At 38.5% G+C, this 19184-nt stretch overlaps 1 protein-coding gene across 1 annotated transcript; it reads right to left on the bottom strand.

Moving 5' to 3' along the window:
* Window positions 1–379: 379 nt before the first annotated feature.
* Window positions 380–18942, bottom strand: mst1 (macrophage stimulating 1). Its single transcript, XM_068315457.1, has 18 exons — window positions 18732–18942; window positions 18191–18335; window positions 13874–13989; window positions 11167–11281; window positions 10276–10412; window positions 9629–9749; window positions 9417–9535; window positions 7061–7235; window positions 6224–6354; window positions 5200–5302; window positions 4714–4850; window positions 4553–4585; window positions 4339–4453; window positions 4165–4242; window positions 3446–3592; window positions 3266–3372; window positions 2848–2987; window positions 380–2159 (listed from the first exon to the last, which is right to left on the bottom strand). The coding sequence occupies exons 1-18, from the start codon at window positions 18778–18780 to the stop codon at window positions 1998–2000; spliced, it is 2130 nt and encodes a 709-aa protein (XP_068171558.1). The 5' UTR covers window positions 18781–18942; the 3' UTR covers window positions 380–1997.
* Between the last annotated feature and the right edge of the window lie 242 nt (window positions 18943–19184).

The raw sequence follows: 19184 nt of genomic DNA, 5'->3' as shown, positions 1-19184 counted from the left end.
TTCCAAGAATGCCAAATGCTGCATTGTTCATGGAGTAATTTCAGGTAACTGTGTAGACATGAAACCAAAACAAATTATCTATCTATCTATCTATCTATCTATCTATCTATCTATCTATCTATCTATCTATCTATCTATCTATCTATCTATCTATCTATCTATCTATCTATCTATCTATCTATCTATCTATCTATCTATCTATCTATCATCCATCCATCCATCCATCCATCCATCCATCCATCTATCCGTCTAGTAAAATATATATGTATTTATTTAAAAAATTACAATTGTAATATGTATATATATATATGTGTGTATATATATATATATATATAACATTTTAAAAATTATTTTAACACACATAAAACAGAATAACAGATTATTTGTATGTTTGTTGTTATTTATTGAAATGTTATAACAGATTTATCAGAAGCTACACTTAATAAGAACTGCTAGTCATATATCTGACTAGTCACCCACTTTAAATATTAGTAAATGACAGTGAACAGGATTAGAATAATAACAGTCAACCTGTCCTCATCAAACACTGTACATCTGCCGAGTTTAGAAAGACGGAACATTTCCTGAACCCCAGTCCTGCTACTTGTTTTTGTCAAAATAATAAAATATCTGATTGTCCAGACAAAAGAATAGGTCGCCGCAAACATTTGCAAGAGACAGAAACACACAGATTTAATGGGGAATAAGTGAGAGAGGGAGAGGGGGGAGGGTTTGCATGAGAGAAAAATTGTGTGTGTGAGAGAGAGTTCAGTGGCCTTCTGCAGGCTGGTGTGTTTGAGATTCGGTTGGACTCTGATCTTGAGGTTTATTTAAGCTGAATTCCGTGGGCTCATCACAACCGGGTTACAAAAATCCGCCTATAGAACTAGAAAGAATGTGCAGCGCATACAGTTCTGCATAAGGCACAAAGGCATGTCTTTGGAGGTGGGGGCAGGCATCAAAAGACAGGCAGAGGAGGGATTTCTGTAGAGGCTGGGGGCAAAGAAGGTATTTCGGAGCTCCATTCAATGCCAAAGAGAGGAGGGGAGGCGTACAGTTTTGTGGTAAAGGGTGCATTTCCAGGGGATGTTAAGAACTTAGAATGTGTGCTGTGAACCCCCCACACCTCCCTGTTATTGGAAGTTACTCAGCTCCAATCATTCTCCTCTGAACCTGAGAGGCTAAACTTTTATATTCCCTTATTTTTAGTATCTGATAAAAATATAAAGAAAATTGCCACAGCTTCAGTCTCTGTATTTAAAATTTATAAACTGTATAGAAACACTTTAAAACTTGTTATTATTCACAAAACTTAATTGTAACTACAGGCATAGGCTGGCGTTGAAACAGAACAGACAGAAATGCTAAATGTGTCTTCATGCCAGAAAAGAGAACTGCTGACAAATATTGTAAATAAACACTTATGACTACTTTTGACTATAAAAGTGTGTGATATATCATGTATTGAATGTTTCTGTACTGCAAATTAATGCTAAATATGAAGATTTAAAGAAAAATGTTGTCGAAAGATTTGTAAATGTTTTATGGATAGTTTTTCTCCATTGTTTTACATTACTACACCGTGTGATCCTGTTTAGGAAGTGAAAATAGTTTCTCTTATAGATTTTTGGCCACTTACAACAAACAATTCGTTCATCGCCCCCGCTGATGCACTTAAAAGTTAAATTATTCTGGCTGCAAATGCTTGCCAAATATAAATGCACATAAAAATGAATTTAAAGCAGATGCGTTGTATAAAAGTTTTGTACTTACTTTGTGATTACATTATGACTAAAAGGCTGAAGAAAACCTTTCAGTAATTTAGTAATATTATAAGTTGTATAATGAAATCTGAATATACATCTTGATGTATTATTAATGTTTTTTATGTAAAACAGACAGAAGACAGAGATGTGCGTGGTTACAGAGCGAATATCTGGTTTTGAAGGTTTTGACGATAAGTTTGATCAGTCCCTGTTGGATGGTGGTATGCGCCTCTAAGCCATCTCCATGACCTTCTTGATCCAGTCCACATAGACAGAGACCCGGATGAAGATGTTTGGTTGACCTTGATGTCCGCAGCGCCTCATGGGGATAATCACACCCTCAAGTACCCAGCAGTCCCTGTTCTGACACGCCAGAGGGCCGCCGTAGTCTCTCTGCAGACACACAGCAACAACACTCTGGAGTCATTTTTTGTCTCTGTTATGACTGACTGTCACTGCCGAGGTTAGAAACATCTCACAGTCACAGCTCGTCCGGTCCACCTCCATTAACCAAATTGTGAATGTGTTTGATTTATTGGAATGTATAACAGCTCTTTCTTTGAGTAATTTCCCTAATCAAAAGTTTTTCTCCGCTAGCAGTTTTTAAGTGTTAATTCTTAGCACAGCAGGGGAATGTACTTGTTGTTTGGCTTGCTGAGACAATTAAAACCATTCCCATGTCTTCATGCTAAATATAACCTAGAACCAACAAATTACCTTCGTTTAACATTAAAACTGTAAACAGCTAGAAGACTCTGTAGAGTAGTTGAGAAAATATGCCTTTAAGCACCTATTTCAACATGACATAGAATGATAGCATGCTTGCCTATTTCTTATTTGTATAATTTAAACAAAACCTAGTAACGTGCTATTGAGCCAGTGAACTATGCTCAGCTAAATGAACTGGTTACTGGTTTGAGCTTCAGGTTGAAGGGAGTGGCGTTACTGTTCTTATTTAAGTCCTGAAAAGACAGCTAATGAACATCTTTGTCAAAACATCACATTTCTCAAGAGTTGCATTTAAATCAATAAAATGCACAAGAAAACTCTTAAACGAAGCACACTAGGACATACTGTATACCTCACAGGCGCCTACCCCACCCTGGAAGGAGCTTGTGCACATCTCATTCTCGCGAACACGACCTCTGAAGTATTTGTTGCATTCCCTGTTACTAAGAACTGGTATTTGAGCAACGTTGAGGACCGTCTCATCTCCAGTCCCTTGAAAGCCAGTGAAAAGGAGGATTGGGTTAGTTAGTGTGGTGAGATATATTGGGAAAAGAACAGGATGCTGGGCAGATGCTTAACAAGTGAAATAACAATATCATCTGTCAACATTCTCAATAGTTTTCTGAGATATAACATTTCTTCAAGAACAGAAACAAGGTGCTGCTTCTAATGAAGTCATTCATTAGTGTGATTGAGCACACTATGGTTGAATGAAGTCCAAATGAAGTGCGCTCAATGCCAGTTGAATAATTGTAAAGGATTGCGCTTACCTCTTGTTTCACCCCATCCTGCAATCTCACATGACGTGCCTTCATCTACGATATAGCGTTCAGGAGGAAGGCAGATCTGAGAGACACGCTCATTAAACTGGGCTGGGCTGGAGAAAGTAGAGTTAAATGGAAATTATTGATGATTCTATGAGCATTCTAAGAGCACTTGACCATACATACGATTCCAGTTGCAGCATGACCAGCTGCGACTCTGAAGGTCCACAAACAATCTTGGTCAATGGAATGATTTGGACGCCAGGCTCTCCCTCCTGTGGATCCCGGAACAGGGTTCCCATCATGGCCGTGTACCCCGGCAGGTCCACGTAACTGTTTGCACATGTAGACAAGTACAGATGGAAATACAAGAAACGTAAAAGCTTTCATATTTTCTTAAAAGTAATTTATATAGAGTACTTTAGCACATATACTTAATTAAAAAAAATATTAACCATATTCACCCTTTTAATAGGCTAATATCTGCTAAATACATATAAAATAAGTGCTAAACACGTTTTACTGAATGGGAATGTCCTTTGCTTTGCAGGTATCTTGTTACTAAAGCAAAGTACAAGTGAAAATGCTGACCACTAGCGGTAATGTAGAGGAATCACAAAAGTGGTGACATCCAGAGTGGGACTTCAAACTCAATACGCTCAAGACATTTCGCTCAAAACTACAAATATGGGTATTGTGACGGATTAGACAAAAGTCTGTGCGTCGTTAAAAATCTTTGGATCTAGCATTTTGAGAATATGATAATGAATTTGGAATATGTTTACTCTAAATTCTGTCTGAATGTTGGTGGATTTTGCCTGTTTGCAGCAGACATTTCACAATTTTCAGTGACACACTTTGTGCTGCAAAATCCAACTAGAAGCCTTTGAATTAATAAAGTTTACCAGGAGGAGAAACATTGCTTGGTGCTGATCACCCATCTGGGGTTTACGAGGGATCCTCCACAGAAATGGTTTCCTTTCCTGCACACAAGAGGTCAGAATTCATACACAGCACAACAGCAGAGTGTATTTAACTTGTTCATGGTCAGTTCAAAAGTCTTCAGCTCTCAGACTCACCTGTCTCTGAGGCTAACTGTCCAGGGCGAGTTCCCAGGAACTCCGTTCACGATTCGCAACCTTGTTCTTGGAAAACGGTCATCTCTTTTCCCACATTCACTAAACTCCACTTTCTCTGCAGAAAAAAAAAAAAAAAAAAGATATATTGTGAAAAAGCATCAAAAGAATTTTTATCAAGATCAACATTTTACATGATGTACATTTTGTTACTAACCTACTGGTTCAGTCCTGGACACTTTTTCTCCAGCTGTTTGGAAGCAACAAGAGGCAGTAGAATCACTGACTTGCTTTAACAAACAGTGCTGGTTGAAATTGTGACCACACAGTGTATCAAACCACTCCGTTCGAGTAGACAGAGAAACTAGAGTTATGTACCACACTGTTTGATGGCACAGTAGTCAAACTCAGTTTTGGGGTCGGTGGTGTAGCACCAGGGTCCGTGCTGGTCCCCGTCTGGGTTACGACAGTAGTTCTCTGTCAGATTGGCCTCAGGATGTGTTCTTGGGTTTATCCTAAAAAAACAGAAATCATCAAAGTTTTTAGTATCTCATAAAGGATCTACATTTATTGTACTTTGTGAAGTATTCAGAGATCTTGAAAGATTTGTTTCAAATGAAATGAAATGTCAGAAAACCCTCCATTTCTCAGTATTGTAGTGTTGGACAAAGGTGTCCGCCTTGTGATGCGTTTAGTGTAAGAACGAGTGCATGAATGTCACACTGTTTTGAAATAGTGTGCAATGTGAATTTTGGACCATAAAAAAAAAAGAACTGGTCTCATAAATGTACCCCAAAGTGTCTAAATTGTACTCTACTGAGTAGAAAAAAAATCTACATCTTTGCAACATTTATACGATCGTACTTTGTCCGGTGAGGCGTATTAACGTTCCATTTCTGGCAGGTGATTCCTTTACGAGTTTTGCGGACCATGCCTCTGTAGTTTTTTCCATTTTCCTGGTAGCAGTCTGAAAAAGCGGAATTATTATCACAACATTGATGAATTATGGCGTAAGGTAAAAGCTGTACAAATTGGATACTGAAACTCTCCATCCTGGTTCAGGGCCACTGCTACCATTGAAGAAAGTGGGGACATATCCTCTTTATTTCTTCTTAATGTTTACCTACCTCAAAGCAGAGTGAAAAAATACAGATGGCAGCCATTACATACAATAATTACATAACTTGTGCTCTTTTTATCAAATTTTGCCTGGTTATTTATACAAATAGATGAACTGTTGTATTTTTATCATCAATATTTTATTGTTCAAACTTGCAAAATAACTTTTCCCGTCCAGTATCTACAGAATGAACTATAACAGGATAATGGAGAGTGTGGTCACCAGACACCAGAACAATGAAGGCTATAGCATCAAAACCTTTAGCACAGTGCTAACCTTTATTCTAAACTCATAAACAGACACAAATTGGGCCAATAATCTAAGCTTTAGCACCAGGGCTTAATAGCAAATAAAAATCCATGACTATAGTGATACAGCTTCATTGTGCTACCTATTGAATTATGTGAATAAAACGATCATTTTAACATCCCCTTTTCTGGGATACTGAAGTGACCATCAATAACCAGGTGAATAGTGGTAACCTACATGAGCTGTTTTAATATTGGTTTGGTTTTAAAGCCTACAGAACAATAAAATAGAATAAATAAAATATTGCTAGTCAAAGTACTTACATAGAGACTGTCATTGGTGACTGGTTAAATGTTCTCAGGCTTTGGCTGCTTGATGTTCGCATTTCTTTAACCATGATTCCATTCATCCAAACTGTTAAAGGCCTTTACAACATAGGCCCATCTTTATCCATTACAAGTGACGGATAAGCTACTCAGTGATTTTTCCCATTGCTTAATCTGAGGGAAGACATTTTACCTTCAGCCTCTATGTCGTCTGCACACCGTTTGATCTGTAAGCAGAGAGCAGTTCTCATTTCTGGGACAGATGTGAAACACCAGGGAGCCTCCGACCCATCTGGGTTACGACAGTAGTTCTCCTCCAAACCCCTGAATAAGATGAAGTACACAGTAAAATACAAGTACCTCGGTTTTATCCTCTCATAATTCAGCCAACCCTGACCACATTTTCCCACCTAAATACTTGAAAAACAAACAAACATTGAACTAGAGTCAAACCAGCATAAAAATAGGGTACAGAAAAACAGTAAACTGCAAATGGAACAAAGTGGACACGCTGGACTGACACAGGATAAAAACAGAATAACGCTGGTTATGGGTTTACCTGACAAAAAACTACTTAGTAGTCTTAATTATCTTATAAAAAGTTTGTTGCGTAAACATTCATTCCACACTGTTGGTTTAACACAGACTACCAGCACCTGTCCAGTCCTAATTATTTAGGCCCAAACATCAGACAGATGAATCAGTATTTGTTGTGACTTGTTGTGATTCAAATACAGATAATCATTTTTGGCATGTTGAATGATCACTGACTCACCAAGTAGTTTAATATTTATTTCACACCCGTATTGCTATATTAGTGTGGAGCTGCTGACCATCTATCATCTACTGTCAACCTTCAGCAGCGAAATATGTTCTCAGGTCATTTCACTACCATGACATCTTGACATTAATATTCATGTGTGTAGCAAATAGAGCCTTTCAAACTATATGAAGAGAAATTAACCCTAAAGCCCCGTCATCTTTCAGGCTCACTGAACTCTATTCCCTGTTGTGTCGTTACATCACCTACTTGCATTCGTATGTGTTTGGGTAGAAGGGATGCTCGTGGGGTTGCTGAGCGTCCCACCACTGACAGGGGATTCCTGACGTTGTCTCGTTGATTTTACCTCGGTAGTCCTCCCCCCGGCCGCGGAAACAGTTGGTGGTGAAGCTGGACCTCTGGCGTTTCTCTACACGCACCTCAGCTGGGAAAAAGGAGCAAGTTAAGGGGAATATAATTAGCATTGCAGGCCACCTCTGAACCACACAGAGGTGAGGTTAGTTAATATGGTTAATATTAGTGTGAACAGGATGCCTGGCCACTGGAGAAGAGAGAAGAATTTGTGATTTATGTTCCGTTAAATTAAAGTCAGAGTAGAGCAATGTCTTTGTCTCTTCTCAGGTATATTTAGCGTGATGACAGAATGAGTCCACAGATGAAGGTATTTTATTGTGTTGTGTGATTTCAAAAGAACTGAACATACAGTATATCAATCCTTGTTCACTCAAAGTATTTTTAAGGATAATACACAGTCTGATGGTTGCTTTCAAAGTCATGTTTATGTGAATGTTTGTGATGTCACACCTGATCTAACCAATCACTGGAAGACAATTTTGGATTAATATGTATCTTACATGAATGGTCCCTGCCACAAATACAAACAAACGAACAAAAAAACAAAAAACACAAATTATCTTTTTAGTGAATTTTGAGACATCTTGGTTTCCTGCAGCCTTTGAAATAAAACTCATATTAACAGAATTTGCACTTTTCAATGAGGGCAAAGAAATATTTTACTTAAACAGGAAATCTGAGTTGTTTATGTAAAAACGATGTCTGATTGGACACAACTAATTACTCTAAGCAGGTCTCAAAACATGTCTGAAAAGGAGTTTTATTTTATTTTATTGTTTTTATTGTTTGATCAAAGAATTTTCTTTGCAAAAGGTCACCAACGTAAAAGAGTGATTCATGTGCTCTACAAGAAAATATGAAAAACTACTTAATACATTTCAAGTGTTAAAACCAGGAATTTTATGTTTTATTTAATGTATGCTATGTTTGTTGTTCAGATAATCAATCAGTTTATTCTTCATATATATGATCTGATTCACCATACTCTGGCATTCTATGAATTTCCTTCTGTAAAAAATACTGAATAAATACACCACATATGAAACAAAATATTGCTTCCTCCTTTTGTAGAAACAGTGAGACTAGCATGAAATTGTTTTTTTTCCTCCCAACACTACATTGCCAGATTATATCTTATTGAATTGGGCAGTGTCATCAGTGGAAATGCCAGTGTTGCTGAAGTCATGTTGTGTAACTGGTTTATTTACTTACATTCAAAGAGTTTCATTTGGATTGCAATAAATGTCAAACTAAGTCCCACCATCAAAAAGGAAAAAAATGAATTGGTAAAAAAATTTATGGTTAAATTTAATTAAGTTCATTTTATTTCTAACAAAAAGTCATTGCAACACAACTTACATTTTTTACCTTCAGTCACATAATTAAATTTCCTTTTTATTTGTGCTTCTCTGTCTGTTTCTAAATGTTGTGCTCCTCAACATGAAGGCTACATCTCAGTAAAAATTGGCACAAAATTAATGAAAATTAACATATAAAGACAAACACAATAATAATAATAATAAAAATGCAAATCACCATTTAATTAACCTGTGACACTTTGTAATGGTTAATAATTATCCACCCACTTCTGCTGTACATAGTCTTAAGTCCAAGAAGAACACTGTGTAGAGTGTCACAATTTACAAAGTAATTTCCACAAACACCAAAAGGTGATTTTCATGAATTTAATTACAGCAGCTTAATCAGACTTCATAATTCCACGGCGTCTCCTTCTACCAAAGGAATCAACATACAGCAATTCAGTCTGTTTCTCCTCTATAAAGGAAACACAGCAAAAGCATAGCAGAGGAAAAAGGAAAGAAGGTCTGATCCAGAAAAGTTGAGTTATAAACCACTTACTAGGGTATGCTTTCTTTCTTGATTTCCCTTCGGGGATCAAATTAGTATATAAAATAAAAAAATAATTAAAGGTTTTTTTTAAATTCAAATCATTCCAGCATAGAACTCTTCTGTCCAGCATCCATTATTTTATTCTTGATTAATCAATTCAGTTTGTTCTATAAACTAAAAAAAAGAACTGTTGGGAGAAAAAAATAGCTTTTATGCTAGTCTCACTGTTTCTAAAAAAAATCTATTAATTAATCGATCATTCCATTGCAATCAATTTTATGAGTGTTACTGATAGTGATATATATATACAGTATATATACAGTATATATACAGGACATATGTGTGTGTGTGTGTGTATATATATATATATATATATATATATATATATATATAAACTTACTGCACTTCCTGATCTCACAATTCTCCCTCTCCACCTCAGTGTCTGTGGTGTAACACCAGGGGACTGGAGAGGCGTCAGGATTACGGCAATAGTTATCATCCAAGCTCTTATCAGGATACCTGAAAAATAGATGGAATAAAAATAGAAAGGACAACTCCATAGTTTACTCTTTTTGGGCTAAAAATACAAGACAGTAAACAATAGTCGAGTACTTCTCAGGCTGGTAGATGTGTTGGTGAGGGTACTGTTGATCCCATCTCTGACATTCTCTGCCACTCACGGTGTGGTCAACCTGCCCTCTGTAATCCTCTCCATTACAGGTTATACACACATCTAAAGACAAAACCACAAATATAGCTTCCAGTGAAATCGGCATCACTACATAAATTATTTTAAATGAATTCTGTCAGTTTTCCTGGTCAACGGGGTTCTGTAGATCTGAAAGTGATTTATCTGGAAGTTAAAACCTGCTTAGAACCAGTACCCAAATACCAGTCAGTCAGTCAGTCATCTTCAGAGTACCACCGCTATATCCGCCGCAGCGGGTCACGGGGAGCCGGAGCCTATCTCGGTGGCATAGGGCGTGAGGCGGGGGACACTCTGCGCACGACGCCAGTGCACCGCGGTACCCAAATACCAAATTATTTTATTTCCCACAATTTGAAATGTTAAATAAGCGAGTGAGTAATTAGAATGTTTACTTTTGTCTTTATTTTCCCTATAATTCCCTATATAAAGTAAAAAAATTATGTAGTTCAGCTTATGAACTTCCTAGAAAAACATTAAGAAATTCCTTTTCACATTTGTGTGCCTTTTGTATTACATGACATTGGGATAAATGACCAGGGATGGAACGTACCATCTTTGCACTGGGGGATGTTGCAGCTTTCGTAACGTCTCTCAGGGTCAGTGGTGTAGCACCACGGACCAATACGATCCCCATCTGGATTTCTGCAGTAGTTCAGCTCCAGACCATTAGTGGCTGTTGGAGTCCACCTGAGGCAAACAGAGTCAGGGTCTCTGAGGTTAGTGCTCTGGCTCTCAGCATTAATACGGATGTCAAGATCTACAGGATTTAATATACACAAAATATATACACAAAAGCCCCAGTTTTAGAAAACACAATAACTGGAAAAAAAATCACAAAGACTTTCTTGGCTACCTGTTGTTTTAACAATTGCATGGCCTGTGCTAGAAGTGGAGTTTGTGGACCAGAGTACCAAAAAATTCACTAAAATAGGCTGATAGATCTGCTGAAAATATAGAGTCTAAACATTTTCTTCAGAATTACACAAGAGCCCCTATATGGGACACAGTGTTTTCAATCATTAAGTTATATAACAACATTTAATGCTGGAGATTTAAAAAATGATATCACATCTATCATTTTAACATCGGTGAAAGATACTGAGTCTTCTCTATGTTAACCATCATCACTGTCTGAGGTTTACTACTTTTTTGGACCAATTTTAGCAAGTGAAACATCAGTTAAATTAAACTTCAGCAATAACCGTTTTGGGCATTAAGAACTTTTGTTTTGGATTGTATATTTGTTAGATCAACCTCTTGTGCTGTTCTTAAATTGGAAGACAAAATAGTAAAAAAATCCTTCACAGTTCATACAATGTGGATATTAATATCTTTATATTGCCTTAAATTTGTTTTATCTACTAGTTTTTTAAGTCTGCTATGCTTAACAGGTATTCTATCGATTTAAGACCAGTGCGCTGGTCAGAGTAGAATGTCTCACCTGTGGTCGTGAGGAAACTTGGACCACCACTGCTGGCAGGTGAGGCCACTCCTTGTGGTAAAGACTGTCCCCCTGTAGTCTTCTCCTTTACCCACAATGCACTTTCTGACATAAACTTCATGAAAACAGAGAGACACATCAAACAAGTCTCACACAAAGGGCCCGTTTCAAGAAGGCAGGGTTAACAAACCCTGAGGTAAACTTGTGGTTCTGGGTTGACTTACCTTGGACTTGGAAAAACAGGGATTTCGGTTTCACAAAGGCTTTTTAGGGTTAGATTTGTTAACCCACAGTAAGTTGACCCGCAGTTTAACAAATGCGACAACTATTAAAAAAAGCCATCATCAATGGAGCTCTAATTCAACTATTCACCATGACAATGGACAAGACATGCACGGCAGCACTTGGTGGTCGGAGTACAGATTTTGATTCATGCATGTGAAGACTTTGAGGACATTTGAGGACAGGGGGTACAATGACTCTCTCAGGAGGAGCGGGGGGGAGGTGTCGAGGTGAGCACGCAGTTAAATGGATTTAATTTAATTTAATTTTATACTGTTTATATTTTAATTTATACAGTTTATATTTTAATCTTAATTTTTTTTTAGTATATGTACTGTTAATGCTACATGTGTCTGTTAAATTAGTGTATGTCTAGTGGTATGTTCTGTTTTGTTTTTGTTTTTTCCTGGTGTTTAGCTGAGCAGTAGATATGTGCAATTTCCTCCGGGATTATTAAAGTAAGTATGTATGTATGTATGTATGTATGTATGTATGTATGTATGTATGTATGTATGTATGTATGTATGTATGTATGTATGTATGTATGTATGTATGTATGTATGTATGTATGTATGTTTGTATCTATCTATCTATCTATCTATCTATCTATCTATCTATCTATCTATCTATCGTTTTCCAAAGAAATAGCAACAACGGTGCAGCTGCAAACAAGAGGGAGATGACTTGGTAAGAAACTGCTGCTCGAGTCAATGCATGACTTTGCATGTAGTCCGTTGCAATCACGGTAAAATTATGTAGGTAAATGGCTTGAATAATAGTCAATTAATTTATTTTATTTAGGTGCAATCCAGCAGGTGAGAAACGCACATGTCAACAGCTGAGAACGAAGGGTAAAAACATCGTTCACACAGGTCAGACTTTTGCATCATCTCATTAGGGATCCTCCTTATCTTCATTATGTTTGATATTGTACAGTAGATATAGTGGATGTTTGACTTTTCAGTTATTTTATCACCAACATAATGCTCTTGTGTTGTCTCATCTATATCTTCTTCTTTTCCCTTCAGCTTTTGATTGAGGGGTTGCCACAATGAATCTGTTGCCTCCATCTAACCCTGTCTTCTGCATCCTCTTCTCTCACACCAAATACCTTCATGTCCTCTTTCACTACATCCATAAACCTCCTCTTTGGTCTTCCTCTAGGCCTCCTGCCTGGCAATTCAAAACTCAGCATCCTTCTACCAGTTTATTCACTATCTCTCCTCTGGACATGTCCAAACCATCTCAGTCTGGCCTCTCTGACTTTATCTCCAAAACCTCTAACATGTGCTGTCCCTCTGATGTACTCATTCCTGATCCTATCCTTCCTGGTCACTCCCAGACAGAACCTCAGCATCTTCATCTCTGTTACCTCCAGCTCTGTCTCCTGTCTTTTCCTCAGTGACACTGTCTCTAGACCAAACAACATCGCTGGTCTCACCACAGTTTTGTACACCTTTCCTTTAATTTTAGCTGAAACTCTTCCATCACACGTCACACCTGACACTTTTCTCCACCCATTCCATCCTGCCTGGACACGCTTCTTCACCTCTTTTCCACACTCTCCATTGCTCTGGACTGTTGACCCTAAGTACTTAAAGTTCTCCACCTTCTTGATCTCTTCTCAGTATACAGAGTCTGACATATATCCTCTAATGAAGTATTAACATTTTTCCTCTACTGAAGTATTTTTTCTTTGCAAACTACCGCTTGTAAAGAAAAAATAACCTGAGCGGAATGCTACATGCACCTCTGTTGCAGAGGTGAGCATCTAGGTCTTGGATGTGTGTGTGTGTGTGTGTGTGTGTGTGTGTGTGTGTGTGTGTGTGTGTGTGTGTGTGTGTGTGTGTGTGTGTGTGTGTGTGTGTGTATGTGTGTGTGTGTGTGATGGATTGGGATGTGAACCAGTACCGATCATGTAGGGAACTGTCTGGATATGACAGAACATCTGAACGCGATACAAAAATATTTAATTCTCATTTATTGCTGAACCTTCACAAACATGATTCTCGTCAACGAGAATGTTTGCCTCTAAAATACCTCGAAAATACGGAGTTGTTTATAAACCCTTACATCGGTCAAACTCTCCGACAGAACCAGGAAATGAAGCTGCGCGTGAAAGAGGCGGTGAAAGAGAGCGGAGTCAGAGGAAACCCTGGGTTTGTGGAATAAAACCTGCTCCAACCAGGTTAGCTTCAGAGAGTCTGTTACTGCGGTAACAAACCCAGAGGTTCAGTTTACCTCATGACACTGGTCAGGGTTGGTGCTCTAACTCTGGGTTAAGTTACCTCCCTTTGTGAGAACGAAAACCCTGGTTTTCCCTGATTCCAGGGTTAACATACCCAGGTTTTCCACTAAACCTACTGAAACGGGCATAGTAACATCACACATACAGTATCTCTGTAACATTGCTGGTGGATCTTACCCTTCTTTTCATAAAGGTCACAGTTTACATTCCTCTTCACCTCAGCATTGCTACCATCCCCCACCCAGGGCAGGTGTTTACAGACAACTGCAGGACGTGTCTCATAGTTGAATGCTCTGGTGTTGAGGGACATTTTCATGTCAAAGCTGTCCTTGCTCAGATTTCATGCATCACTTTTGTAATTTTAACAATCACGGAATTCATTAACTAGAAATTACAGTAATTTTTGTTGCAATTCAGATAAAAAAACCAGCATCAAATACTTATGATCTTGACACGTGTTGGTAAGAGGCTCAGTTAGTCAAACAATTATGTGGAATTAAACACATTCCTCAGCCAAGGAAGATAGGACACAAAAGCTAACAATACAATTATTGCCAATGGTGTTGACATGAGAATTAAAGGACAGGAATCTGTCTGTGTGTGTCAGTGTCTGTGTTGCACTTTAGATTGAACAAGTTTTCCCAAAAAATATTAAAGTCCAATCAATTAAATTTCATATAGTAAATATACTGGTAGCACGGTGGCACATTGGTTAGCGCTGCCGCCTCCCAACACGGCCAAATTGCCTGTAGGAATGAGTGTGTGTGTGCATGGTTGTATGTCTTTGTGTGTGGCTCCATGGTGCACTGGCATCGTGCCCAGAGTGTCCCCTGCCTCACGCCCTATGCTGCCAAGATAGGCTCCGGCTCCCCGCTGCGGTGGATATAGCGGTGGTAATCTGAAAATGACTGACTAAATATACTGATAGTAAATATACTTAAATAGATATACTTAAATATACTGATAATATACAGTATCTCTCCTCTCGATTCAATTCTTTCTTCTCTCTCATTTTCCTCGTTCATCAACTCTTCAAAGTACTCTTTCCGTCTTCCCATCACACTACTGGGACCTGTCAATACACTTCCATTCCTATCCTTAATCACCCTAACCTGCTGTATGTCCTTCCCAACTCTGTCTCTTGCCAACCGGTATAGATCAGTCTCTCCCTCCTTACTGTCCAGCCTAGCATACAAGTCATCATAAGCTCCTTGTTTGGTCTTTACTACCTCTACTTTCATCTTACGCTGCATATCCCTGTACTCTTGTCTACTCTCCTCAGTCCTCTCAGTGTCTAACTTCTTCTTAGCTAACCTCTTTCTCTGTATACACTCCTGTACCTCCTCATTCCACCACCAAGTCTCCTTATCTACTTTCCTTCCAGATGACACACCAAGTACTCTCCTCCTGTCTCCCTGATTACATTAGCTGTAGTTGTCCAGTAATCTGGAAGCACCTTCTGACCACCCAGACCACCTCCCTCCTAAAAGTCATGCAACATTGTTCCTTCTTCAGCGTCCACCATTTCGCCTTCTGCTCTGCCTTTACCCTCTTCATCTTCCTCACCACCAGAGTCATCCTACACACCACCATCCTATGCTGTTTGGCTACACTCTCGCCTACCACTACTTTTCAGTCACTGATCTCCTTCAGATTACACCGTCTACACAAGATGTAGTCTACCTGTGTGCTCCTACCACCACTCTTATAGGTCACCCTATGTTCCTGCATCTTCTGGAAGAAAATATTCACTATAGCCATTTCCATCCTTTTTTCAAAGTCAACCAGCATCTGTCCTTCTGCATTCCTCTCCTGGATACCAAACCTGCCCATCACAACCTCATCACCTCTGTTTCCTGCACCAACATTTCCATTGAAGTCTGCTCCAATGACAACTCTCTCACTTGTAGGCATTTTCTGCATCACTTCATCAAAGTCCAACCACAATTTCTCCTTCTCCTCCAGCTCACATCCTACCTGTGGAGCATACCCACTAACAACATTGAACATCACACCTTCTATTTCTAGCTTCAGACTCATCACTCTATCTGACACTCTTTTTACCTCCAGGACATTCCTAATAAACTTCTCCTTCAAAATAACTCCTACTCCATTTCTCTTCCTATCTACACCATGATAGAACAACTTGAACCCTGCTCCTAAACTTTTCGACTTGCTACCTTTCCACCTGGTCTCCTGGACACGCAGTATGTCTACCTTCCTCCTCTGCGTCATGTCAACCAACTCTACCTTTTCCTGTCATAGTTCCAACATTCAACGTCCCTACTCTCAGTTCTATACTGTTGGCGCTCCTCTTCTCTTTCTTTGTGCGAACGCACTTTCCTCCTCTCCTTTCTTCGACCAACAGTAGTCCAATTTCCACCAGCGCCCTGTAGGTCAACAGCGCCGATGGCGGTCATCGTGAACCCGGGCCTCGACCGATCCGGTATGGAAATCATAGGTTTGATTCGCATCTTTGATTTGGCAAAAGTTTTACATCGGATGCCCTTCCTGATACAATCCTCTGTATTTATCTGGGCTTGGGACCGGCACAATAAGACACTGGCTTGTGCCCACTTGCGACTACAATCTTTTTGCAGACCGTTAGCATTAGGCTAAATCCTTTTGTCATGTTTGGGTGATCGGCCTGTATCCATAGTCCTGAAGCCCAATAGGAACATCTTCCAAATTGTGGCTGCCACAGAAAATTAAATTTTTCATGTCGTTTTAAGTTTGTTTTAAATAGAAATGTTCAGCTGTTCAGAAGTTAGGCTCACACGGCCTACCATTAACCTAAAAAAGAATAAGGCTTATTGATTGATGGTTAAACAAAATAAAACATTTCTTTCTGTTTTTTTTTTGGACAAAGCACACCCTGTATGTATGTGTGTGTGCGTGTGTGTGTGTGTATGTGTGTGTGTGTGTGTGTGTGCTTTAACATCAGATACAAATGATAATAAGGAAGCTATTGATCTCATTCGTACTCAGGTATTTCTGGTATTTCTGATATTTTGTGTCACCGGACATATTCCGCTGTTCACTTAACCAACCAACTTTTATCAATGAAGCGCTTAATCCCATCAACAGATATTTCAAAGTGCTTAACTGTTAACAATCACATTAAAAGTCCATTTTTTAAACCTCTAATCTACAAACTATAATAACTCATCATTGAACTTCATGCTGCCCTGATGATGCACTATGTGTTCGATATGGTGGATTTAAAAATGATCCTCCACATTTGTATATATATGATGATGTGATGAGTATCAGCTAATGATAACAATAAACTGTAGAGAAGGCAGGTAAACTATGTAAGAGGACAGGGTCCCTTCTGATTCTTAATCCCTCCATATTCCAGTTTTTTTCAGTCGCTTACAAGCGTTTATCCAAACAGTAGTCACATTTTCAAAACTCTAAACACAATTAGCACAGCATCGGTCTTTTGTGGCCGTACCATTCACACATTTCATGTTGCTTTCACACAATATGCAGTCAGTGAACATATTTCCACAATGCTTTCATTTTCTTAACAGACAAGCTATACCTCCCAACAAAATTATGGATCTTTTTTTTAATAATTTACGAATGTTAACACACAACATCCCACAATAGCAACAACAATATTCCAAACCTTAGATACAATAAAAACTTCTCCTTCTGCAATGATATCAGTGGCACATTCTAGTGTTAGTAATTCATACGTGTATATATTAGTGTGAACAGGCCCTGAACAGGGGTGGATCCAGCATACCAAGCGGTTCTGATATCAGAGATCGTAGAGGTTAGAGACAGTAATTTTGTGTTTTTTTATGTAGGCCCCCCCCTTTTTTTCTGGGCTTTTTGCATTTGTTGGGTTTTTTTTGTTCAAAATGCTCTTGTGGGTTTCATGGGAATTTTGTTCACTGTAAGCTTCTTCTGTTCTATCATATTGTAAACAGTATTTTTACTGTACCTCCTGTAAAAAACTGTAAAGAAAAAAAACTGATTTGCTCTTTACTGGACTGCTTTTGAATGTGAACATTACATGTGGACATAAAGCTCCCAAATTTTGTGTACAATTTTTATGCAAATACCTGTAAAACTGAAAGTAAAAGTCCATGCAATTTTTATAATGTCAACAATACCCAGTATTTTGAAACCTGGTGTACTTTGATTGACCGCATGTACCTTATGAAGTGAAAACAAGCATTATTGTTTGACACAGTAATTTCATTTTGAGTCGAATATGCAGTGCTTTGGTAAAGTGTGTGTGCAGAAAAAAATGTATTCTATTTTGAAATGAAATGTTTATTTAATTATTTAATTATTTAATTAATTTAATTATTTAATTAATTAATTTATTGTGTTTTTGAGAAAAAAATTAACCATTTGGTCAATTGTGCTTTCTAGGTGTGAGTTTGTGTTAAGAGTTTAGAAAAAGTATTTTGAAGTATGGGTAATTACTTGTTAGTGACTTAAAAAAACTGTGAAGTAGTTAAAGGTGTGTGATACCTGCAGTCCAGAGAGTGGGAGCAGCGTGTGGCGCAGTCCTCCAGGTTGAGGCCGGGTAGCAGCAGCACTCGAGCTGAGTTCCAGGGGGTAGGAACCAGTTCCCTGCCCTCAGAGCGCTGGAAGTCATTTAGCGGGCTGCGATAGCCTGTTTAGTACAGCACAACAATCAGGCTACATGCTGACTGCTGCCTGCAGGCACTCAGTGGTACCAGCTGCAACATTTGGGCATGAGGAAGCACACATAACCTTTGTACCAAGACGCTGCTGCTGGTCTGTGGTGACTGCCCATTATTCCTAATACATACACAATCACTATGTAATGATTTTTGTATTCACAAAAATGCTGTATTAAACATACATGATTGGTGGTTTTGTTAAGTAGAATAGGAGATATTTTTAATCTTTACCAAGCAGGGATCTTTTTTGTGGTGTCATTATAGTAGACAATAAAAGCTTTACTTTAGACTCTGCAGAACAACACAGACCAGTCAGTATGAGTCATAAACAAGAGACGGTGATTAGAGTTATAAAGTTTTCTTACCAGCAACAAATCCGACTGTCAGGAGAATACAGGTCAATAGCAGGGTCATTGTCTCTGGATGATAAAGACTGATTTTAAGACTAAATGGGAGGCTGAGATCTCTTGTTCCTCTCTGAGTGGATTAAGTGTCCGATCACAGATGTGAATGAATGTGGACGAGACTTCAGTCTTATGTCAAAAATCTACATAGAAAAAGCTGAACTCAACCAAACCTCTCACACAGGAACACTGAGCCCTTACTCAAACAGAGGCCCTAATCCCCAAAACACAGCCAATCAATACATGTATTAATCATTAATCGAGAATGGCATATCAGCGCTTGTTGATGCATTTTTTTTTTTTTTGTCGTTTCTTGCAACAACTTTCACAGTGATTAAACCAGACATTTGTGTGTGTGTGTGTGTGTGTGGGGGGGGGGGGGTTGTTTTTTTCACTGGCGCTGGAGCAAAAGTT

The sequence above is a fragment of the Antennarius striatus genome, chromosome 5, assembly GCF_040054535.1.
Source record: "Antennarius striatus isolate MH-2024 chromosome 5, ASM4005453v1, whole genome shotgun sequence".
Classification (NCBI taxonomy): domain Eukaryota; kingdom Metazoa; phylum Chordata; class Actinopteri; order Lophiiformes; family Antennariidae; genus Antennarius; species Antennarius striatus.
Note: the sequence above shows the minus strand (reverse complement) of the source record. Positions and strands in the feature narration are given on the sequence as shown.

Coding starts and splice junctions, on each gene's coding strand:
- mst1 (XM_068315457.1), bottom strand. CDS start 18,780: ATGACCCTGCTATTGACCTGTATTCTCCTGACAGTCGGATTTGTTGCT. Junction 13,990..18,190: donor TCCCACTCTCTGGACTGCAG/GTATCACACACC, acceptor CCTCAACACCAG/AGCATTCAACTATGAGACAC. Junction 2,988..3,265: donor AGGATGGGGTGAAACAAGAG/GTAAGCGCAATC, acceptor CTGGCTTTCAAG/GGACTGGAGATGAGACGGTC.